At 44.5% G+C, this 24,407-nt stretch overlaps 1 protein-coding gene across 1 annotated transcript in view; it reads left to right on the forward strand.

Moving 5' to 3' along the window:
- Window positions 1–24,407, forward strand: part of LOC122787974 (vascular endothelial zinc finger 1-like) — a 247,008-nt gene that overhangs the window by 135,575 nt on the left and 87,026 nt on the right. Inside the window, exons 2-3 of the mRNA XM_044054903.1 lie at window positions 9,018–10,111; window positions 18,732–18,850. Of these exons, the coding sequence (XP_043910838.1) occupies window positions 9,018–10,111; window positions 18,732–18,850 (1,213 nt within the window). The remainder of the gene's footprint in view (window positions 1–9,017; window positions 10,112–18,731; window positions 18,851–24,407) is intronic.

Genomic DNA, 24,407 nt, shown 5'->3' on the forward strand with positions numbered 1-24,407 from the left:
CTCTTACCCACAGTTCCCCTCTCCCTGTTGCCCCAGATTTCGTTTGCCACATCGCCATTCAGTCGTGTCAAGCCACTTCTCTTGAGCTACGTAAATCTCTTTGATAATACTTTTATCATATTGCAGGTATTCTCTGTTCTAAATTTGTTGAATAGTTATATCTTACCTTATCGCATCTAGAAACTCCTTTTTGGTTTTCTTTTGTAGCCCTTCTTCCTTCTTACTGTGAGGTAACTCCTTTACCATCATTAGTAAATTCTTTCCTGTTTTACCTATGGGTATTTATTGTACCATTGTTGGTACCTTCTTCCTTCCTTTTCTTTCTTCCTCCTATCATGGCAGAGAAAAAAGGTAGTCCGGGATTTAAAAGATGTGTGGATTGTGGGCATAAATTGCCTGTGTCGGATACACATGCATTATGGGTTTACTGTTTGGGTGTGCCCCACTTGACTGTTGACCCAGCTTGCGGGATTTGTGCTAATTTCTCTAACAGGACTTTGGTGGAAAGGAAAAATAAGCTGATTTTAAAGGGACTACTTAAATCTTCCTTTTCAGAGGTTGTTTCTGGGGCGGAGGCTTCAACCCCATCTAGTTCCCATAAGAAAAGAGATTAACACAAGAAGGCCAAGTCTCTCCCGTTGTCTCCTGCTGGGGACAACCAGGAACCCAGACCTAAGAAGGCCAGAGTTTCTACTTTGGATTTGACTTCCTCGGTCCCGAGACTTTCGGTGCCTAGATCTTCGGCACCACCTGTTACTTCGGCACCAAGTTTTGTGCCGTATACCTCATCAGAACTGAGGGGCACCTCGGTTCAGACTTCCTCATCTGCACCAACCTTTTCCTTGATGCAGACCTTTCCAGCGTCGATGACTGTGCCTATGCCAGCTTCTACTTCGACTCTGGACTAATTTCATGGCACCGACTATTGTCTTGGTACCAGCTACCTCGTTTTCCGCATCGGCACCTACCATAGTGCCAACTACCACTTCAGCACTGATCTCATTTGTGCAGACCTTGCCTTTGGCACTGATGATCTCCTCTGTGCAGACACCAGTAGTACAAGCCCTTACGGCTCCATTGTTTTTGGTGCAGATGCCTATTTTAGCACCGTCTAAAGACCCCTTTGTGGGCACCGAGTTTCCTGCATCCTTGAATAGACCTGACTCCCCTTCAGGTATGTCTGTGAGATCCACTAGAAGCCTCTCAGAGCATGATGTGGTGCGCCTTGTGGATCAGTTGCTTTTGGCCAGAGGTATTCAACCCTCCAGGAACTACTCTTCCTTTGGAGGTGATCACCCTTCTCCAAGGACCCCTACTTATTCTCTTCCTTCATTGCCTTTGAAATCCCCTGCTGTAGCACAGACTTACTCACTTTGGCTCCTTTCATGGATCTCACTAAGGAGTCGCAGTTGCCTTTGTGGCAGGAGAGACTTGTCACTCCAGTCACTGTTCTGGATGCTAGCTGTGACGTACATACTCCTGTTTTTCACAGCCATCCAGGGACTCCGAGTTGGTGGGTTGGTTTGCTTGAGGGGGTTGTGACCTCCTCGGGTGGACCAGCCTTCCAACTCATGGAGAAGGCTCTCGCATCTGTTGGCGATCCTGTGCTGTCAGTGCCCCCATCCTCCTTTGGACTGCAATTTACACAAGACACCTCCGGCGGACACTGGGTACAAGGGCCTCAGGACACACTCCCACTGGAGGTTCCCTTTGCGCTGTCTTCTCCAGATTCCCCCCTGAGGAAGTTCATCGCAAGAGTTCGTGTAAGAGGAAGCACGTGGACTCCCCAGAGGAGTCCCTCACGGAAGACGCAGACTTTGATGATGGAGAAGGGTCCCCTCGGTCACTCTGAGGTATCCTTTTGAGATATTCTCAAAATACTTAAGCAGAGAGGTGATTGGCAGCCCCCTAACCTGACCTCTGAAGAGTCTGTGTTTCTGCAGGCCTTTTGTGCCCGGCCCCCTACGTCTTGGGTTACTCCACCTGCCGACGACCTTATCCGGCTCGTCGTGCAGCGTGCTTGGAAGGCTCCTAGCACCGTTGATGCCATTCCCCGCAGGCCAGATAAAATCCTGTCCCCTCCAGATAGTGAGCCTCACTGCTCCAAAAGTCTTTCTGTAGATGCCTTGGTGGTGGCGACTGCAACAAAGAAGGATCTGGCGAAAGAAAGCCAGACTGTCTGCCCGCCCAACAAAGAGTCCCGGTCGCTGGACAGATTAAGGAAGCGTACCTTTGCATCAGCGACCTTTGCAGTCAGGTCCCTAAATTATATGGCACATTTTACCAGGCTTCAGAGAGACTTAATTTCTGAGCTCTCTGAAACCTTGGCCGGAGCTGTGTCTGATGAGGTCCGGGAAAAAGTGGCCTCACAGTTGGTCACCCTTGAATCGATTTCTAACTCCTCCATGCATCTGATTTCCCACGCATCAGAAGGAGCAGCTAGAGCAGCGGGTGCAGGCATAGTCATGAGACTGCATGCCGGGATGCGCTTGTGTGATTTTGCGGAACCTTTCAAGGCTTCCTTTCTGAATGCTCCCATTGAAGCCACTTTGTTGTTTGGACCCAAGGTTAAAGACACACTGGCTAGTTGTGAACAGGACGGTAAGACCCTTTCTGCTGTGGGTGTCCGTTATTCTTCCCCTCAACGGGCTTTCTCCAGAAACCAGAAGAGATGTGGCTCAAAAAGTCTCATGTTTTTTTCCGTGACACACGAGCAGAGTTTTCCCCTAGAGGCAGAGGGGGAAACTCACATGGAAGACGCCCTTTTCGGGACAGAGGAGGTCCGCGAAACCAGGGTTCCAGAGATTCTTTCTCTGGCCAGTCCTACCAGCGCTCTGGAAGCGGTTGGGGCCATTTCTCTTTGTACCCTTTTGCCTGGCTAACCATTACTACAGATTCTTGGGTACGAGAGATAATAACCTGAGGTTATCATATTCCCTTCAGTCTTTGTCCCGCCCCACTAAGGAGCTTACCCGACATTCCACCCAGTCAAAGGGTAGAAGCAGCATTAGAGATTTCAAAGCTGCTAAGAAAAAGAGTCATCCAAATAGTCCCACCAGACGAAATAGGATCCGGATTCTACTCAAGATTATTTTTAGTACCAAAAAAGACCGGGGACTGGAGACCAATTTTGGATCTCAGTATACTAAACAAATTCGTAGAAGTACAGAAATTCCAGATGGTCACTATACAGTCTATCCTCCCACTCCTGGAGGCAGGCGATTGAATGTGCTCTATAGATCTTCAGGATGTGTACTACCACATAAAGGTGGAAAGACCATCGAGAAGATTCCTTCGCTTCCGTGCGGGAGAGCCAGTCATTACCAGTTCCGAGTACTGCCCTTCGGATTCTCTACAGCCCCCAGAGTGTTCACCAAGTGCATGGCAGTCATCGCAGCTCACCTGCGACTGCAAGGATTCCGGGTGATTCCATACCTAGACGACTGGCTCATCACCACCCCCACCAGACATCTATTGGAAAAAGCCTCGGCATACTCTCTTCACACTGCAGAAAGGTCAGGCATAACTATAAACTGGCAAAAATCCAACCTATCCCCATCCCAATCCATAGAATGCATTGGGGTCCTGTTGGATACAAAGAACTGCATGGCATCGATTCCAGAACACAAAATTTTAAGGATAAAACAACAACTCCTACCCATCCTCTCAAGGGAAAGATCGACAGCACATTCTGTTCTCCGGCTGTTGGGTTCCATGGCAGCTTCCATCTCCATTGTCCCCCTCGCGAGGTTTCACATGAGGCTTTTACAATGGTTACTACTCACCCAGTGGTACCTTTTTCAGTTTCCTCTCTCATCTCAGATTCAGGTGACTCAGAGATTCAAACAAGCTTGATTTGGTGGATGTCGCAGAACCCGTCGCAATGGTCTTGCCCCTTCACACCCCAACAGCCCAAAGCCACAGTGACCACGGATGCCTCTCTAATTGGGGGGAGGGCTTTTTCGGGGGAAGACTATCAACGGCACGTGGTCAGACCTAGAGGCTCATCTGCATATAAATGTCCTTGAACTGAGGGCGGTGCCTCTAGCGTTGCAGGCATTTCATCTCCTCCTTCCATCAGGGACGATTGCAATACAATCAGACAACATGGCTGTAGTCTGGTACATCAACAAACAAGGCGGTACCAAATCCTACCCACTCTGTCGGGAGGCCATGAGGATATGGCACTGGGCAATGGCTACCAACAGCTTTCTTTTAGCAATGAACATTCCCGGGAGTTCCAGCGTGATAGCAGACAGATTGAGCAGGTGCATTCTGCAACCACACGAGTGGTCTCTGAATCCTCTTATAGTGGCAGAGATGTTCAACCGCTGGAGTTCCCTTGCTGCGACCTTTTTGCATCCCCAATCAACTACAAGTGCAGCAATTACTTTGGCCTGATTCCCCCTCGGAGACAAGTCACCAGGGACGCTGTAGTCCACGATTGGCCCTCTGGTCTGCTTTATGCCTTTACCCCTCTCCCCCTCATTCCCCAGTTCCTGAAGAAAGCCCGCCAGTTGAAGAGCAAGATAATCCTCATTGCGCCGTATTGACCTTGGTAAATATGGTTCCCCTTCTTATGGCCTCACCTGCTAGATGAACCATGGATTCTCGATCCAATTCCGGATTTTATCTCCCATCCTCAGGACCTGATTCACCCCAACCTGAACAGCCTGAAGCTCGCAGCTTGGTTCCTCCTCTTCCAGTGATTGCCTGGCAGACTGATATTTCTTCCCCAGTGTGTGACATTCTTATTGTGCCTCATAAGTCTTCCACCAGAACTACTTATCTCAGCAAGTGGAAAAGGTTTACCATTTGGCTGAAGGAAAAAGAGATAGACTCTTTTTCAGCACCAGTGCTGGTAGTATTGGAGTACCTGTCAAGTTTATTCCAATCCGGCCTATCTGCTTCTACCATTCAAGTTCATTTGGCCACGATATCTAATTTTCATAATGGTGTCCATGACTCTTCTCTTATGTCGCACAAATTATGCAAGACTTTTCTAAAAGAAGTAATTCATTTGAAACCCCCTTTTAGATAAATAGCCAACCATGGGATCTATCTTTAGTCCTGCAAGCATTGACTACGGCTCCTTTTGAACCAGCTTTTTCATGCGGCTTCAAGTTTCTTTCTTGGAAAACTTAGTTCTTGGTCACCATTACTTCTGCCAGACGTATTTCTGAATTTCAAGCTGTTTGTATCAAACAACCTCACTTCATCTTTCATAAAGATAGTGTCATTGAGAACTAATCCTTCCTTCCTGCCAAAAGTGATCTCTGAAATGTCCATTAACTAGTCCATTGAATTGCCAGTTTTCTTTCCCAATCATTCAAACCGAGGAGAGTATTGTCTACATACCCTTGACATTCACAGACAACTTCGTTTCTATCTGGACAAAACTAAGGCTTCTCGTAAATCAGATCAGCTGTTCCTGGCCTATTCTGGTCCTAGACTTGGATGTGCTGTTTCTAAGGTCACATTGGCTAAATGGTTAAAAGACTGTGTAACATTTATTTACAAAACTCACGACTTCCCTCTGACTACAGCCGTTAGGGCTCATTCCACTAGGTCGGTCGCGACCTCTGCTCCCTTTTATGCTAGAGCTTCTTTACCTGATATTTGTGCAGTTGCAACTTGGGCTAGACCCCATACTTTCATCAGCCATTACAAATTGGATTTGGCCTCCAGAGGAAGAGCGTCCTTTGGTTCAGTGGTGCTCAGGAATGTCCTTCCATGAGAGCCTTCCAGGAATAAAGGTAGCTGGGGACTTTGTCCCAGGCATAAGGAGTGAACGAGGATTAACAATATCAGATAAAGAAGTTATGTCTTACCATAACGTTCCATCTGTATTGTTGATCTTCGTTCAGTCATTATGACCCTCCCTCCTTTCCCCTCCTGAGGCTTATAGTGGATCCCATCATCCAGTTCCATTAGGTCCTTTGACCAGAGGTAGCCTCTACTTCCTTGGACTTGCAAACTCAATCTGAGGTAACAGGGAGAGGGGAATTGTGGGTAAGAGTTTAGCTCGAGAGTTTGTGGCTGTCGCGAGCTTGGAAGATGGCCTGCTCGGTTCTGAGGTCGGAACCGATAACCCAGGCGTAATGACTGAACGAGGATCAACAATACAGATGGAACGTTATGGTAAGACATAACTTCTTTTTTTACAGTTTTTTTTTTTCAACAAGAAGTGGTTGCCTAATTACTTGTTTTTATAATGGCTTTAAATGTCCTTGACACCTGTAGGTGCTAGGTTCTGTCATTTATGCCTGTGCTAAATTGGGCCATATGAAGGACTGGGTGCTGTGATAAATTCCAGAAGGAGTCACTGCAAAGCTCCACAAAAGCCAAAGTGTTTTGCTGAAATTTCGTAGAATCAAGTGCGGGCAGGATATCATAATCATATGTTTACATGCAGTGTAAATTGAACCTATGAGAAGTGGTTTATGATAAAAACCTGACTGGGCTGCTCTTTAACTTGCATTTTGTAGAAGAAGGGAGTGACTAGCAGGATATGACTGTGACATCCTAAGTACCATATTGATGACTCTGGAGAACTGAGATGGCAGCCCCTCTTAGAGGAGCTGCACATGTTTAAGATAGAGGAGGTAAGGCAAACAGGTGATGGGGAGGTAGTGGTTTTTTTTTTTTGCTAAGAAGGTGTAGATGAGAAGTTTATGGTATCAAAATCCACAGAAGAACTGAAGAACATATGGGATAAATATACAATATTTCAAGTGAGATGCAGGAAGAGGAAACTGCTAATCCTGCAGTTGGAGCTTACTCCTAGGTAACGTGATTGTGTGGGCTAGGTGTGCCATTGTGTTCTTGTGTTCCAACATGTAATACTTCTGTGATTGTAGTCACTTGTCTGTGACTGTTGGTTCCAGCCCAAGTCAGCACCACTGATAATTTGCTTAATTATTTTATTACTAATGATCTCATGGGGAAAAAAATCCAGCAGCTTTAGGAAGATCTGCTTCTGTGTACCTCTGTTATTGCAGCACCAGTACTGGATGTGTAGTAATTGCAAGAGAAGCCCTTCTGTAGTGGGTTGGGTATTATAACACTTTCTGTAATATAAGGATTTGTTTGAATGAAACTTGTGTGTAAAAATGGCAAAATGTTGCCGTAGTGGTCATGTGATATGCTGTCCCTCCTGTAATGAGTTGAGTAGCACTGGCTTTGCCAGATCGAGAAGAATCTGACCTCAGCTGTTCATAGAGTGGGTAGCTTCCATAGTGTTAGCAGTGAACAGTCAAATGCCGTTGCTGTGCTCTATAAAGAAAAGTACTTGATGTGCCTGTCTTCGAAGAAAAAAAAAATGCTTTCATCATTGGAATTGTCAAAGGACTAAGCAAGTGCAACAGCTTCTCAAAGTTAGCTTGTAATAGACTTCATATAAAAGGTGGTAACACTTGTTTAAATGTAATAAAAGATTTTAAAAGTGCTATCACACAGCTGGTAACGCATGCCTTACACATTTGCATCCTAGGTGTACTGTGAAGAATGAACCAACAGTTAAGGCCATGTTTTTTTTTTTGCTTATCCTACTGCAGATTTGCCCTGCGTTACTGTTCTGATTTTGTGTTGACTCTGCAGGAACTGCAACAAAACTAAGGATGAACCTTTCAGGTGCCTCAAGAGTTTGTATGTAAAACATCTAGTTCTTAGGTGCTTCTCTGTCACTTAATGTAAACTGAGGAGATGATAGGAGTTCATACTTTGGTACCAACTTCCACAGTGGAAGAAGTGGCAATACTGTGGAATAGGCAGCCAGAAGCAGATGATGATCCACTGATTGAGTTTTTACCTTGTAATTGTTTTGTTGTTGTGTGTATAATTTTGGTAGTGGGAAACATTTTACTAAGATTCCAAAGACACAAGTGAACGAGGCTGCTCCAGTTCCTCAAATCTCTTTATTCATAAAGGTATTATTGCTTTCGCAGGTTATACTGCTTCATCAGATACAAACAAGAATAAAATAAACTGCAGTAAATACTCTAACAAGCAAGTCACATGACTCGTATCAATTAATTCTAAAAGAGACACTGTCCTAACACTGCATAACATTATACACACTGACTAAAAACATGCATAAAATATGTATAAATAAAACAATATATATAGTATAAGCATAAGCTCCTTTTAAAAACAATAACTACACACACATTATTTCATCTGCATAGGTGCCTACTTTTTAATTTAGGTTTAATGGGGACCCTGTCATTCACCCCATGCCCATAGTCTATTCTAAGCCTGATTGTCCATTTGGCTTCCAGTTGTTCAGTAGTATTCCTGATATCACCACATCTGACACACTCAAATACTCTACCAATGGCTGTAAATAAAAATGTATGTGTCAGATTTGTCTCCAAGACAAGTTTAGAGAGAACACCATTTTGACTACCCTTACTGATATGATAAACGTGTTCTTTAATACAATCCAGGACTCTCTCCGTTTTCCCTACATATAATTTAGCACACATTGTGTAAGATTGCCCATCTTCAAATTATGGAGTCTCAATTGACAATGAGCAGATTCCTTTCTAGCTTTATTATTTGTGTAACTTTTGTCTGGTGCATTCCTTTTATGGCTTAAAGGAGATTACCTCTTCTCTGGTGACTTCCCGAGGGGAAGCTTAATATTTGTTTGTATTTGTTTACAAATCAAATATAAAGTCTTTTATTTTTTTAAACACTGGTAGTAACAGTCATAGCTGTATAACGTACCTTGTCATGCTGTCTTTGATTGTAGTCTTACCAGGTTATGCGTATCACCTGCACTGTGGTGCTGAACTTTATCTTATACACTGCAGCGTAATATGTGGTAAGGTGCGTTATTTGTCATAATTGCGATTGGTTAGTGTAGAAAAAGTAAAATTATTTTCACTAGCTGAACATTTAGTGTTTTATAAATGGAACACTAAATCCAGAGTACTAAATTGCAGGACAGTGAGCCACTAGGTAAATGGAATTCATTTTTGTGAAAATATTCAACAATCTTTTATCTTTTGCAGGCACATGAAGCCTCTCACCATCAGCACCAGGTGACACATAATGCTTTGCTGCCTCTTCTGAGCTCCACTGTTGAGCCACCTGATCAGAAGCCAATTCTGCCTATACCACTGAATCAAAAGCCCACAGATTCGCTTTCACTGGATCCCCTGAAGAACATCACCATCAAAAAAGAGAAACCCAAAAATTCATTCATCTGCACTTACTGCAGCAAGGCATTCCGTGACAGTTACCACCTGAGGCGTCATGAATCTTGCCATACAGGTGTTAAGTTAGTGTCACGACCCAAGAAAACTCAAACAACAATGATGCCACTAATTTCAACCATTGCTGCCGACAGCCAACGAAACTCACTGGTGTCAACAATTGCTGGCATATTGTCAACGGTCACTACATCTTCTTCGACAAATCCTGTAAGCAGTGGAAGCAGTACCAGCACTGGCATGAGCACTAGCATTAGCTCTGGCATGAACATGAACAATGCTATTAACACTGGCATGAACAGCAGCATTGGTTCTGGCATAAGCACTAGCATTGTTTCTGGCATAAACACTAGCATTGGTTCTGGCATAAACACTAGCATTGGTTCTGGCATAAACACTAGCATTGGTTCTGGCATAAACACTAGCATTGGTTCTGGCATAAGCACTAGCATTGGTGCTGGCATAAGCACTAGCATTGGTGCTGGCATAAGCACTAGTATTGGTGCTGGGATAAACACTAGCATTGGTGCTAGCATGAACACTAACATCGGTGGTATAAATAGCATTGCTGCTGGCATGAACACTGGCATTGGTCCTGGCATGAACACTGGTATAACTGGCATGATTATGCCCCCAGTTCCACCACCTCCTCCTAAGAAGCCAAGCAAGCCTGTCAAGAAGAACCATGCGTGTGAAATGTGTGGAAAGGCATTTCGTGATGTGTACCATCTTAACCGGCATAAGTTGTCTCACTCTGATGAGAAGCCATTTGAGTGCCATATCTGCAACCAGCGTTTCAAGAGAAAGGATCGCATGACCTACCATGTGAGGTCTCATGAAGGAGGCATCACCAAACCGTACACTTGTGGTGTCTGTGGTAAAGGTTTCTCAAGGTAGGATGCTCATTTCTGTTGTGGTACATCATGATGCTCCCAAGAATGACTGCACACTTTTTCTTGTAGTTCATGTTTCTGAACACTTTTAAGAATTAGTGTTTATAATCTTACATGAAATTTCGTGAAGCATCTGTGCACAATAATCAAAATAGTTTCAACACATTTTAGCTTTGTTTATTTCCTGATTTCCATAGTGTGCTTTTTCTGCATTTTTAAGTTTGCTGTTGTGTGCAAGAGAATTAACAGGATTGCATTTAATTAAAAACTCTAATCTCCGAATACTAATCTCAAAAGAGCCTGTGGACAGCAGATTGTGAAATGCCTCACATGCTGCTGTTTGAGGTATCCTTTTGTAACACTTGAATTTTTATTTGAAGTATCCAGCGGAATTCGCCTTTGCTAGTAGAGAACTACAGTAATGCTTCCTGTATTATTATTGTGAGTTTCCTTGGCTGAGGTATTGCAGTACTTGCAGATAAATTTGTTTATTGTATTTCGTTCTCAACTTTGTTCTGAACTTGGAGATTTTTTTTCTCTTGGTTGCCATCTATGTAACTTTACTTTAACATTTGAGTGTACCATTTGTTACTTTTGGTGACTTCTGCCTGTCTTTGCTAGTGTACTAGTGTACATCATATTTCTTTTCTGTATGCCTTTATTTTTGTGCTTTGTTTCTAAGTCTTTTCGGGGGAAAAAAAGTAATTTGGGCCAGATGTTCTTCGTGTTTCACTGTTGTAGTCATTACATTTGGATTATCTGCTTGCAGGTAGCCCTCAGTCGGCCTGATTAACAAAGTCTTGGGTCCTACGTTGGTTGCTGTTCCTTCTTCCATGACCTTAGGTCGTCAGGGGTATAAAACATGCAGCCGACGCCATTACTCCAGTCTTTCTTGCCGTGTGGTGCCCGAAGCAAAAGCAATTCGCAAGTGCCGGTCGGCCGACTCCTGAAATTTTCGTTTTCAAGTTTCAGAACAGAAGTCTTCAACTAAAGTTAAGTACCCCATTGGAGAAACTTTTTCTTGCTCCTTACCAATGTCAGTTAAAGTTAATAATTGCATTACTTGTGGAAAGCAAATACCTCATAAAGATTTTCATTCTTACTGTATTCCTTGCTAGGCCCTGACCAATGACGTACCTTGCTGTTGGTTTTGTGCTTTATTTAATCAATGCACTGTCAGTCGTGTATATTTTCGCCTCTAAATATTTCGATTCTCGGTTTAATAATCCAGAAATGTCATCGGTTAGCCATTCGACTACCGGAATTCCAAAAAAAAACGCAAAGATAAAGACAGAGACAGGCCGCCGAGGTCCAAAACGTCCGGCGACGCTGCTCCTAAACCAGTCACCAGTTCGCTGGTACTCAGTGAGACGCTTTTGCAGCCCCTGATACCGGCTACTTCTGATTCGCAGGCCTCTACTGAGACCCATTCTGAGTCTGGTATGCCGCGTTATGCTTCAACTATGGAAACCGTGGATGTTTCTACCTTGGATGGGTCTGGAGGTGCTGTGCAAGCACCGGCTCTTGAGGGTGTATTCAGGCCTATGGACTTGCATTTTAAACCAACGCCTCCTTCTTTACTTAGGCCTAAATCTTGATCCATCCCTCAAAAAACGACACCCAGGCCACATGCTCAGGCCTCTATGCTTAAAAAACAAATGATAAGAATGGCTGAAGATCTGATAACTCTCAGGGGTAGCCAACCCTCCTTTCTAAGAGGCCTAGGATGGAAGTTGAATATGAATCTTCTGATCAGGATTCTGTTGTTTCTGATTCTTCTGATGATCTGGATTTGCCCTTATCTACTTATGAAGATTCTTATGCAGAGGACTCCATTGCCTCTGCTTCCCCTCCTGAGGATTTTTCTTTTGGGGAAACCTTACATACTCTAAGGGAGCATTTCCATTGGGAAAGCCAGGATTTTTCTGATTCAGAAAAGAGGCTTAGGGATTTCCTTCTCCTACCTCAGCATAGGCCTTTAGCTATTCCTTCTGTACTGGACATTGTTGATGATGCCTTTTCGGAATCTAGTTTGGCCCCTGATTCCCTGCCTCCGGCTCCCAGAAAACCTGACAGATACTACAGGGTCCCTGAATCCCACAAGTTCCTTTTTAAAAATCCTATTGCAGATCCAGAGACTATTTCACAGGGGCCCAAGGGCGTTAAGGCTTCTACTGCTAAAAATCCTACTCCTTCTGATAGAGACTCCAGGGTGCTGGATAGATGGGGTAAGAGGGTTTACATTTCTGCAACCTTGGCCATTAAGGTTTTTAACTGCCAGTTTCATATGTTAAAGTATCAGCAACATGTTATTGGAGTGCTTAAACAGAAAATGATGTTGATTCCTGACTGTGTGGAAAATAAAGAATTACAGGATTTAATGAATTTTGCTGAACAGGTTGGAAAACATACTTTGCAATGTGGTTTTGATTCATTAGAGGTCTCTTGCAGGGTGGCTGTTACTGGGTCTGTGCTCAGAAGGCATGCTTGGCTTAAGGAGCAATCTTTGCCTGATCATGTTAAAGCTAAATTGCTGGATGCTCCTTTAAATCAGTACCGCCTCTTTGGCAACACGGCTGAGGAAGCTCTTAAAAAAATGGAAGATAAAGCTAAATCTATGCAAACTGTTCTACATGTTCAGCCTCCTAGATTTAGTAGGTACTGGCCCTCTAAGAATTGGTCCTTTCCAGCCCCTTCCAGGTCTTCTCAAGCCAAACCCAGACACAGCAAAACCCCAGGTTTCAGTCCCAGGGGACACACAGAACTAAGCAGTGGGGGGGCTCCACTTCCAAATCTGGGAATACGACTCCCTCTTTGGTAAACTGTCTCAATGACTTTCTTTTAAAATTTCCAAGCACTTATCAACTGACTGCCCCTTTGGGGGGAAGGATTGCTCTTCATGCAAAGAATTGGGAACGCATTACCCAGGACAAATGGGTTTTTAAATAGTGTCCCAGGGATACAGATTTCACTTCCACACATTGCCAAAACCAAGCGGGTGGCCGAACCTACCCCCAAATCAGTGGGCAGAGGCCCAAAAACAAGTACTTTCTCTCTTAAGCATGGGGGCTATTCAACTGGTACCAGAAGCGGAAAAGGGACAAGGTTTCTACTCCAGACTTTTCCTGGTACCCAGAAAAGACAATTCGTGGCATCCTATTCTGGACCTGTCTACTCTAAACACCTTTTTTGAGATTCCAAAATTCAAGATGCTGACTCTTCACCAATTACTTCCTATGCTAGGCAAAGATGCCTGGCTGGCAACACTAGATTTAAAAGAAGCATACCTGCACATCCCAATCAGGGAAACTTGCAGAGGATACCTATACTTCAAAGCAGACTACATGCACTATCAGTTCTCTGCACTGCCCTTTGGCTTATCTACTACACCCAGGGTATTCACAAAGTGCCTAGCTCCAGTTATTGCATTTTGCAGGCAAAGAAATATTCAAATATACCCATACCTGGATGATTGTCTAATTCAGGCAGAAAGCCAGGACATACTTTTGAATCATCTGGCCTTTGTACAAAGGGTTCTAACTTGTCTGGGGTACACCATAAACGAAAAGAAATCACACCTGGTACCCTGTCACCAAATTATATTCCTGGGAGCAAGCTAGAATACAACTTCCCAGATGGCTTACCTCACACCAGAGAAACAAATTCATTTGACAATCTACTTCAAACAAGTGGTCACAAAAACCCTGCTTATCTGCAAGACAAATAATGCAAACCTTGGGGTTCATGGCCTCCTGCATTCTTCTAACTCCATATGCAAGACTGCATATGAGGAAACTACAGTGGTATTTAAAAAGTCTATGGTGTCCACATTTGCAAGACCTAGAAACAATGATTCCTATCATACCTTGCCTACGCCTAGAGTTCCTTTGGTGGGTAGAGGCCTGCCACCAAAACAAGGGACTACCTTTCACACCACCCCCTGCCGCCCAAATCCTAACAGACGCCTCAGACTATGAATGGGGGGCTCACCTGGCAAGTGCATTCAGGGCAAATGGAACCCAAGTCAAATGCACCTGCATATCAACCAAAAAGAAATGTTAGCTGTACAGAATGCTCTGACAGCCTTCAAGGACCACATTCTTCCAGGACAACTAATGGTAAAGACGGACAACACCACTGTTATGTGGTACATAAACAAGCAGGGGGGTACACATTCTTACCCCCTCTGCAGACTAGCCATGGCATTGTGGAACACAGCCTTGAGCTACCAAGTGCACCTACAAGCTCAATTCCTGCCAGGAAAATTAAATACACTGGCAGACGGACTAAGCAGAAACCTCATGGACCCACACGAGTGGAAACTGGAACCAAGGATTTTCAACATGTTGACAAGCAAATGGGGAGCCCAGATATAGACCTGTTTGCCTCTTCCCAGAACTACCATTTGGACAAATTTTGCACTATTACTCCCCACAAACAAGCCTGGAAAGTGGATGCTCTGTCCTTCAGCTGGAAAAACCCATCAGCCTGTGCCTTCCCCCCTCTGCTCTCCAAAGTACTACTAAAAATCAAACAGGACAAACCAAGGATGATTTTGATTGCTCCAGACTGGCTGCGCCAACACTGGTACCCCCTCCTGTGCAGTGTGTCACTGTTATCTCCATGGCACCTGCCTCAGACTCCCTCCCTGCTGTCTCAGCAGGAGAACCAGATTCTGCACCCTCAGCTTCTAACACTGAACCTTGCAGCCTGGCTGATTACTTAATCTCTCCTTTACCATCCCTCAGCAAATCTGTGATGGATATCATTGTAGAGGCAAGGAGGCCTAGTACTAGAAAATCTTATGCTGAAAAATGGAAAAGATTCTGTGCCTGGAACCAATCTCAAGGGATGAGCACAGCAGCGCCCAATTTACCTCAGAGTTTACAACCCGTGGTAGTGGTGCTGCGGTAGCGTTGTTGCCTCGCAGCAAGACGTTGTCCCGTTCGTTTCTCAGCTGTGTGTGGAGGCATGCATGAGTGGGTGTGCCTTCATTGAAGGTTGTGCGTCAGGGCTGGTAACTCGGCACGTAAAAATCCACTACCAAACATTAGCGGACCGGAGTTCTGCTGTGGCGACCCCTAACCGGGATAAGCCGAAAGACACAACAACTGAGATGCTTCACAAGGGCCTGTCTTTTTCCTCCATTAAAATCCATGCCTCAGCCATTTCAGCTCATTGTAGCACATAACCCCTCTTCTCTCATCCAATGCTCAAGCAGTTCCTCAGAGGGGACAGAAATTTGAGACCACCCAGGAGAACGCCAACCTCAGCCTTGGGATCTTAAGTCTTGGAGAAACTCACTTTACCTCCTTTCGAGCCAGCTGCTACTGCAGACTTAAAATTTCTTTCTTGGAAAACAGCTTTCCTTTTAACAATCACTTCAGATAGAAGGATATCTGAATTACAGGCCCTTATGGCAGTGGAGCCTTTCATCATCTTTCATGCGGACAGGGTGTCCCTCAGAACCAATCCATCCTTCATGCCCAAGGTGGTATCCGATGTCGCTCTTAATCAGTCCATTTATTTGCCAACCTTCTTTCCCAATCCACATAATAAAGGGGAACGGATACTGCATTCTGTAGATGTGCACAAACAACTTAGATTCTACTTGGACAGGACTAAACCTCAAAGGAAATCTGAACAACTGCTGGCGGCATTTGCTGCAGGGGCAGAGGGGAAGGCTATTTCAAAGCAAACCATTTCTAAATGGATAAGCCATTGCATTCATTTCTGCTATAAGCACCATGGAAAACCTATCCCCCAGGGGATCAGACCTCACTCCACCAGGGCTGCATCTACCTCTAGAGCCTTTCTCAGAGGCGTCCCTACCAGGGACATCGTAGAAGCTGCTACCTGGAGTTCTGTACATACTTTCACCAAGCTTTATCATTTGCCAATTTTCTCTAAATCCAGAGCTGGCTTTGCCACTGCAGTCTTGCAGGGCCTTATAGCTGGCCCTAATGCTATCTAAACTCCTCCTCCCAACCATAGCTTTGGGAATCTACCCAAATGTAATGACTGCAACAGTGAAACACGAAGAAAATAGTACAGTTGTGTACACTTGCCATAAATGTAGATGTTCGAGTATATTCACTGTTGCAGTCCTGGTTACCCTCCCTCCAGCCCCCTAACTTCTTTTGACTATACCTCTACTTTCCTTTACTATGCTTAAAAGCCTTTTTGGTGTATTTGCTTTTTTGTTGGAGGTATATTTTTGTACTTTTATATTTAATTGCTTCCCATTAGGGGGGCACCTGATATCTGGGGCAAGAAAAAACTGATGTAATGGCGTCGGCTGCATGTTTTATACCCCTGACGACCTGACGTCATGGAAGAAGGGATAGCAACCGACGCAGGACCCAAGACTTTGTTAATCAGGCCGACTGAGGGCTACCTGCAAGCAGATAACCCAAATGAAATGACTGCAACAGTGAATACACTCTAACATCTACATTTATAGTAAGTGTACACAACTGTACTTTTCCTGATGTGGTTGTCCAGTAAACAGTAAATGATGGAAGAGGTATTTGGAGTATCTTGCCTCTCCTTTCTTTGTGGCCTAGTTCTATTGAAAAAAAGTTAGGAACATTGAAGGCTGGAGAATGGTCCCCAGGCTGGAGAATGGTCCCTGAAGATTTCTTGGGAAAGATTAACACTTCCACCCAAGCACCACCACATGTAGCACTCCTGAGTACATTTTGGAGTCTTCTGGCTCTTGGAACCTGTAGTATTAATTCCTGTCTGAGTAAGAGGTAAGTTCGAGATCTTGTGCAGAAGTTGAACTAAACAATGGGGTCTCATAAACGAGGCAGACCTTTTAAAAGCAGATGGATTTAGATTGGGGGTGTTAAGATTTAAGTAATGTGGCATGTCATGGGAATATCCTCCTGTGTAATGTTGATTAAAGAAGCACCTTGCAGAGAAGCTGTGCCGAGTACATTACCATGCGTCTCACATCTGTGCAGTTGGAGAAGCTGTGCCCAGTACATTACCGTGCGTCTCACATCTGTGCAGTTGGAGAAGCTGTCCCCAGTACATTACCGTACGTCTCACATCTGTGCAGTTCGAAAAATTGTGCCCAGTACATTACCGTGCGTCTTACATCTGTGCGTTTGGATAAGCTGTGCCCAGTGCATTACCATGCATCTCACATCTGTGCAATTGTGAGCAAGTAATTTAAATGGGTACTTCTATCTTGTCATGCTTGAGGCAGGCTTGTGTCTAGTTGCCCTTACTTCCTTAAAGCTAAGAAAAATGTGTGATTTCTTCTTTATATAGTGATCTTGAAGCAAGGCAGTCTGCTGAGCAGCATAGAATAACTTTATTACCTAGATAAATTGCGGCAGGTGTTGACAAAGTTAAAAGTGTAGTATGTTATGTTATATTCATGTAATTTAGGCAAAAGTCTTTTTTTAGATGTTTAAATCTCAGTAGCAAGAACACTAGAAACCCTAAATATATTCCTTTTTTTTTTTTGTAAAAGAACTCTGATGGCTTTTGTGGCTTGGAGGATTGGAAATAGAGGATCACTATAGCTTTAAATGGCAACCCACCAGCTTTGACATAGAGGAGTTAGCTTAGTCCAAGTTCAGGGTGTCCTTTAGGGACAACAGCTTTACCCTTAAGGCATCTGAGGTAAATATGTACCTTTTAGTTTCTTACTATGCCTGTTGGAAAACTTTTCCTCCATGTCTGAATCTTACTTTGCAGTACACTCGCTGCAGTAACTTTACACCTTTGCCTTCTTCTTTTGGCTTTTCCCGGTTAGGGGTTGCCACAGCGGGTCACCTGTCCACTCATGATTGGCAGTGGAGTTTAACAGTGTTGAGTTGCCAGCCTGGCGCCCAACCTTCAACAGAAGGAACACACATGCACACCAGCCGAGGATTGAACTGGAGAACCACTTGCTGTGAGACTGCAATGCCAACCGCTGCACACCTTTGTCTACAGACTCTTAAACTGGCATTTTTTTTCTCAGTATCATTTGCATTTCCTCAGTCGTCATTCTTTCCTTTAATAGGCAGTGCTATACAGTAGGCAACTTCCTTTCAATCCCACTCTGTATTTCAAAGAATTTGGAATGTCTTGTGTAAAATTCATTTTCTTTGTGGGTTTTTTTCCCCATTATTGGATTAGCTCTAATTAAGATAATTTAGTTGTTGTTTTGGCCTCCCAATGCAAGGGTTACTGTGCTGGGCAGAACCCTGTGGCAGATCAGCAACCCATTTACCTTTTCTGCCTTAAACCAGAATATGACTGGTTTAGGGTGTAATAATGCCAGTAGATGTCATAGGAAGAAAGGTACTTTGGGTTTCCTATTGTTACAAAAGTTCTTTTCCCTGCAGGCAAAACACAAGCATAAGGAGCACATTGAGAATCCAGTGCTGTATAAAATACAATGGCTTCTGTTATAAATGGTTAAGGCATGTTAGGGGGTCTCCCACAAGGTTGTAATTGAAATGAAACAGACTTTTTGTGTTACCTATGTTTCATGATACCTAATCCCTGGTAAATCTTTTTTTGACTGTGTGTTGCTCTCAGTCTTAGAATAATGGAGGAGCAGGTAGTTAGACTTTCTGGTATATACCCATAAACCAGTTGTTTTACTGTCTTTCAGTCAGATAACTACCATGAAGTGTAGTCAGTTGCTGACTGTCATCACCTTGCATTCCCATGGGGAGATTTCAGGGGTGGTCTTATCCGTATGTTTTGGTACACTTGATGATAAAATACCAGGTATAGTCATCCAGGTATTTGGGTTTCCCAGTGTTAGTTCCCATGGCATTTCTTCTGATGTTGGGATTTCTCCATCCCGTACCCCTCTCCTCGTCCTCAGAATTCAGATGTTCATCGTGTTACACTGCTGCAGTCATTACACTTGGGTTATCCTGCCGTCAGGCGGTTCCCCAGTCGGCCTGTGTTCCAAAGTCTTGGTCCGGCGTTGGTTGCTGTCGCCTCCTGCCTGACGTCAGTGCAACAGGGGTATATAAGATGCAGTCGACGCTGTTTTCATCAGTCTTTCTTGCTGCGCGGTGCCCGAAGCAAAAGCAGTTCGCAAGTGCCGGTCGGCCGACTCCTGAGATTTTCTTTCCAAATCCAGAACCAAAGTCTTCTACAAAGCTAAGTACCCCGTTGGGGAAATTTTTTCTTGCCTCAGACCGATGTCAGTAAAAGTTAATAACTATTTCTTGTGGGAAGCAAATACCTCGTAAGGATTTCCACTCCTATTGTATCCCATGCTTAGGCCCAGACCACAACGTCACTGGTTGTCGGTTTTGTGCTGGGTTTAACAAACGCACTATTAAACGTCGGTTTGATTTTGCCCAATATTATTTTGGCAGAAAATTCAATTACACCATGCCATCAGAACTTCCAACAACCAGAATACATAAAAAGCGCAAAGACAAGGACAGGTATCCGAGGCCCAAAACTGACGACGAGGCCTCTTCTAGGCCAGTCAGCGGTTCTCCGGTTTTCAGCGAGGTGCCTACGCAGCCCCTGACGACCGCTTCCACAGAACCACAGACCGCCTCCGACTCCCACATGGAGCTGGCTGGGCCCTTGGATGCACAAGGTTTTCAGCCTACCGAAACTAACCCTTCAGAGGGAACCGAAGTAGCTGAGCAAACCACAGCTTCAGAGGGTGTTTTCAGACCTACCCAGTTAACCATTAAACCCTCTGCTAAGTCTAAGCCACCCTTAAAAACAAAGAATCAGATACAGCATTCTCCAGGACAGGCCTCCATGCCTAAGAAATAAATGCTCAAAATGGCCGAAGACCTAATCACCCTGATCAGGGGGTCCCATCCCCCACCTGATAAAAGGCCCAGACAGGATACAAACCATGAATCTTCCGACCAGGTGTCCATTTCTTCAGATTCATCCTCAGACCTAGGATGATACTCTTTACCCCCTTATGAGGATTCTGATGCTGAGGAATCAATTCCATCAGCCTCTCCGCCTGAGGACTACTCCTTTGGGGAGACCTTACATACCATGTGGGAGCATTTCCACTGGGAAGGCCAGGATTACTCAGAATCCAAGAAAAGGCTCAGAGACTTCCTTTTATTACCTCAATACAAACCCCTTGCTATTCCGCCAGTGTTAAATATTGTGGATGATGTGTGCACTGAATCCAGCTTAAACCCTGACTCCTTACCTCCAGCCCCAGTTAAACCTGATAGATATTACAGAGTCCCTGTCTCTCACAAATTCCTGTATAAAAGCCTTGATGTTCATCGTGTTACACTGCTGCAGTCATCACACTTGGGTTATCTGCCATCAGGCGGTCCCGCAGTCTGCCCGAGTTCCAAAGTCTTGGTCCGGCATTGGTTGCTGTCGCTTCTTCCCTGACATCAGTGCGACAGGGGTATAAAAGAGGCAGCCGACACCATTTTCTTCAGTCTTTCTTGCTGCCCGGTGCCCGAAGCAGAAGCAGTTCGCAAGTGCCGGTCGGCCAACTCCTGAGATTTTCAAATCGAATTTCAGTCCGAAGTCTTCAATAAAGCTAAGTACCCCGTTGGGGAACCTTTTCTTGCCTCAGTCCGATGTCAGAAAAAGTTAATAATTGCATTTTTTGTGGGAAGCAAATACCTCATAAGAATTTTCATTCTTATTGTATCCCTTGCCTAGGCCCAGACCACGATGTCACAGGTTGTCGGTTTTGTGCTAGGTTTAACAAACAAACTATTAAACGTCAGTTTGATTTCACCCGACATTATTTTGGTAGAAAATGTATTATACCATGCCGTCGGAGCAACCGACGTCCGGGATGCATAAAAAGCGCAAAGTTAAGGATAGGCAGCTGAGACCCAAACCAGACGCCAGTTCTCCGGTTTTCAGTGAGGTGCCTATGCAGCCCTTGACGACCGCTGATTTAGAACTCCAGCCTGCATCCGACTGCCAAGCGGAGATTGCAGGGCCTCCAGAGCCTTTATCTTTAGGCCCTTCCGACTCCATGGCTGATGGGGATTCCGGTGCAGTTGAAAGCCCATCGGTTGCTGAAGGTGTCTTCAGACCAACTACACTTACTATTAAATCCTTTGCAAAACTGAAAACTCCATTAAAAGTAAGGAAGCCTGTACAGCAGTCTCCAGTGCAAGGCCCCATGCCTAAGAAACAGATGCTTAAGATGGCCGAAGACTTAATTACCCTAATCAGGAGTTCCCATCCCCCACCTGACAAAAGGCCTAGACAGGAGGAGGACTACGCTTCCTCTGACCAGGTTTCCATTACCTCAGATTCTTCTGAGGAACAGGAGTACTCTTTTCCCCCTTATGAAGACTCTGATGCTGAAGAGTCTATTCCTTCAGCATCTCCCCCAGAAGACTACTCTTTTGGGGAAACTTTACATACCATGAGGGAACATTTCCACTGGGAAGGCCAGGATTACTCTGATTCTAAGAAAAGGCTCCGAGAGTTCGTCTTACTACCCCAGCACAGACCCCTTGCTATTCCACCTGTGTTAGACATTGTAGATGATGTTTATTCAGAATCTTGCCTTAACCCAGATTCATTACCTCCTGCACCAGCCAAACCAGACAGATACTACAGAGTCCCTGACTTACATAATTTCCTATATAAAAGCCCTGTTGCTGACCCAGAAACCATTTCCCAGGGTCCCAAAGGGGTTAAGGCCTCTATTGCTAAAAATCCTGTACCGTCTGAAAGGGATTCTAGAGCACAAGACAGATGGGGAAAGAAAGTATATACCTCCGCTACTCTAGCTATGAGGGCCTTAAATTGCCAGTTTCACATGCTGAAATATCAACAATATTTGATGTCTCAATTAAAACAAAAAATGAGCACTCATACAGAGCAGCCTGATTACAAGGAAATGCAAGATTTGTTGCATGCAGCAGAACAAGTGGGAAAACATACTTTGCAGTGTGGATTTGATTCATTGGAAGCTTCTTGCAGAGCAGCTGTAACAGGGTTGGTCATTCGTAGGCATGCTTGGTTAAAAGAACAAACTTTACCTGATCATGTTAAAGCAAAGTTATTGGATGCACCCTTACAGCAGGATGTTTTATTTGGTGTGAAAGCAGAAGAGGTTTTAAAGAAAATGGAGGCTAAGGCAAAATCTATGCAGACGGTCAAGGATTTTTTTACAGGTCCAACCCCCTCGTTTCAGCAGAAATTGGCCAACCAAAAACTGGTCCTTTCCAACTTTTGACAGACCTCAGAGGGGCAAATACAGACTCCCAAGGGGCAGAGGTCAGCCACAAGGCTCTTACAAGCCACGACAATGGGGTGCCACAACCCAGAAAGGAGGAGAAGACAGGTCTCAAACTATCAGAAGACAATCACAATGACTTACCCTCAGACTGCCAAGCAAATCACTCTTGGCAGCTCCTTTGGGAGGAAAACTTGGGCGTTTTGCAGACAATTGGCACATCATCACAAAAGACAAATGGGTCCTAAATATTGTAACTCAAGGATACAGGTTCCACTTTCACACTTTACCAAGGATAAAAGGAATGCCAAACCTGCCATCAAATCAACGGGCAGAGGCTCAAAGACAAATTACAGCACTCATGGATATGAGAGCCATTCAACAGGTTCCTACACAGGAGCAAGGACAAAGATTTTACTCAAGACTCTTTCTGGTTCCCCGAAAGGACAAAGCCTGGAGACCCATTCTGGACCTTTCAGTTCTAAACACATACCAGGTAGTACCCAAATTCAAGATGCTCACACTACAGCAACTTCTTCCCATGCTGGGCAAGAAGTCTTGGCTAGTAACGCTGGACCTCAAGGAGGCATACCTGCATGTCCCTATCAAACAAAATTGCAGAAGATACCTCCGATTTATAGCAGGCACAACTCATTACCAATTCTCTGCACTGCCCTTTGGCTTATCTACTGCGCCCAGGGCCTTCACAAAATGCCTGGCACCAGTAATTGCATAATGCAGACAAAGAGGAATCCAAATATATCCATACCTGGACGACTGCCTTATTCAAGCAGACAGCAAGGACATTCTTTTAAAACATCTGGCGTTTGTAAAAAACCTACTAAGTTGCCTAGGGTACACAGTAAATGAAAATAAGTCAAAACTAGTGCCCTCACAAGACATAATATTCCTGGGTGCCAGCTTAAATGCAACGGCCCAGATGGCTTATCTCACGTCAGACAAGCAAGGACAACTGACTCAATACTTCAAAATGATGGCAACAAAGACCCAACTTCCTGCAAGAAAAATTCTGCAGGCCTTGGGATTCATGGCATCTTGCATACTACTAATACCATATGCCAAATTGCATACGAGGAAATTACAATGGTACCTGAAAAGCGTATGGACTCAACACAGCCACAGCTTGGAAACAATAATACCACTAATTCCCTGCCTTCAACAGGAGTTTCTTTGGTGGGCTCAGGCATATCACCTCAACAAGGGTCAGCCTTTCACCTTGCCCACAGCCAGGCAAACAATGACAACAGATGCATCGGATTACGCCTGGGGTGCACACATGGCAGGACATTGTATTCAGGGCAAATGGTCTTCAGATCAAATGCATCTCCACATCAATCAAAAAGAGATGCTAGCTGTACAAAATGCCATAACCGCTTTCAAGGACCTCCTACATCCAGGACAACTTCTGATAAAGACGGACAACAACACAGTGATGTGGTACATAAACAAACAAGGGGGCACACATTCCTACCCCCTATGCAGGCAAGCAGTGACCTTGTGGAACACAGCACTGACCTACCAAGTTCAACTACAAGCACAATTCCTGCCAGGAAAGAAAAATACATTGGCAGACAAACTAAGCAGAAATATCATGGATCCTCACGAGTGGAAACTAGACCCACAAGTATTCACAATGATAACTCAAAAATGGGGGAGTCCAGACATAGATCTGTTTGCCTCCCCCCAAAACTACCAACTGCAAAAGTTTTGCACAAGGACATACCACACTCTAGCTTGGAAAGTGAACGCCCTCTCATTCAGTTGGAAAACACGAACAGTGTATGCCTTTCCTCCACTGCCTCTTCTGGCAAAGGTGCTGCTAAAAGCCAGATTAGAGAGGCCACAAATGATACTCATTGCTCCAGACTGGCCATGCCAACACTGGTATCCAATATTAAGGAACATGGCTCAAGGCCCACCATGGATTTTACCTCAAATTCCTCACCTGCTGACTCAGCAAAACAATCAGGTTCTACACAGCCAGCTCAAGACTTTAAATCTGACTGCATGGCAGATTATTTAAACAACCAGTCAACACTTCTCTCTACAGCTGTTATGGATGTCATTCTGGAGGCCAGGAGACCCAGCACCAGGAAA

The sequence above is a fragment of the Protopterus annectens genome, chromosome 13.part0 (genome assembly GCF_019279795.1).
Source record: "Protopterus annectens isolate FY-2018-M chromosome 13.part0, PAN1.0, whole genome shotgun sequence".
NCBI lineage: Eukaryota > Metazoa > Chordata > Ceratodontiformes > Protopteridae > Protopterus > Protopterus annectens.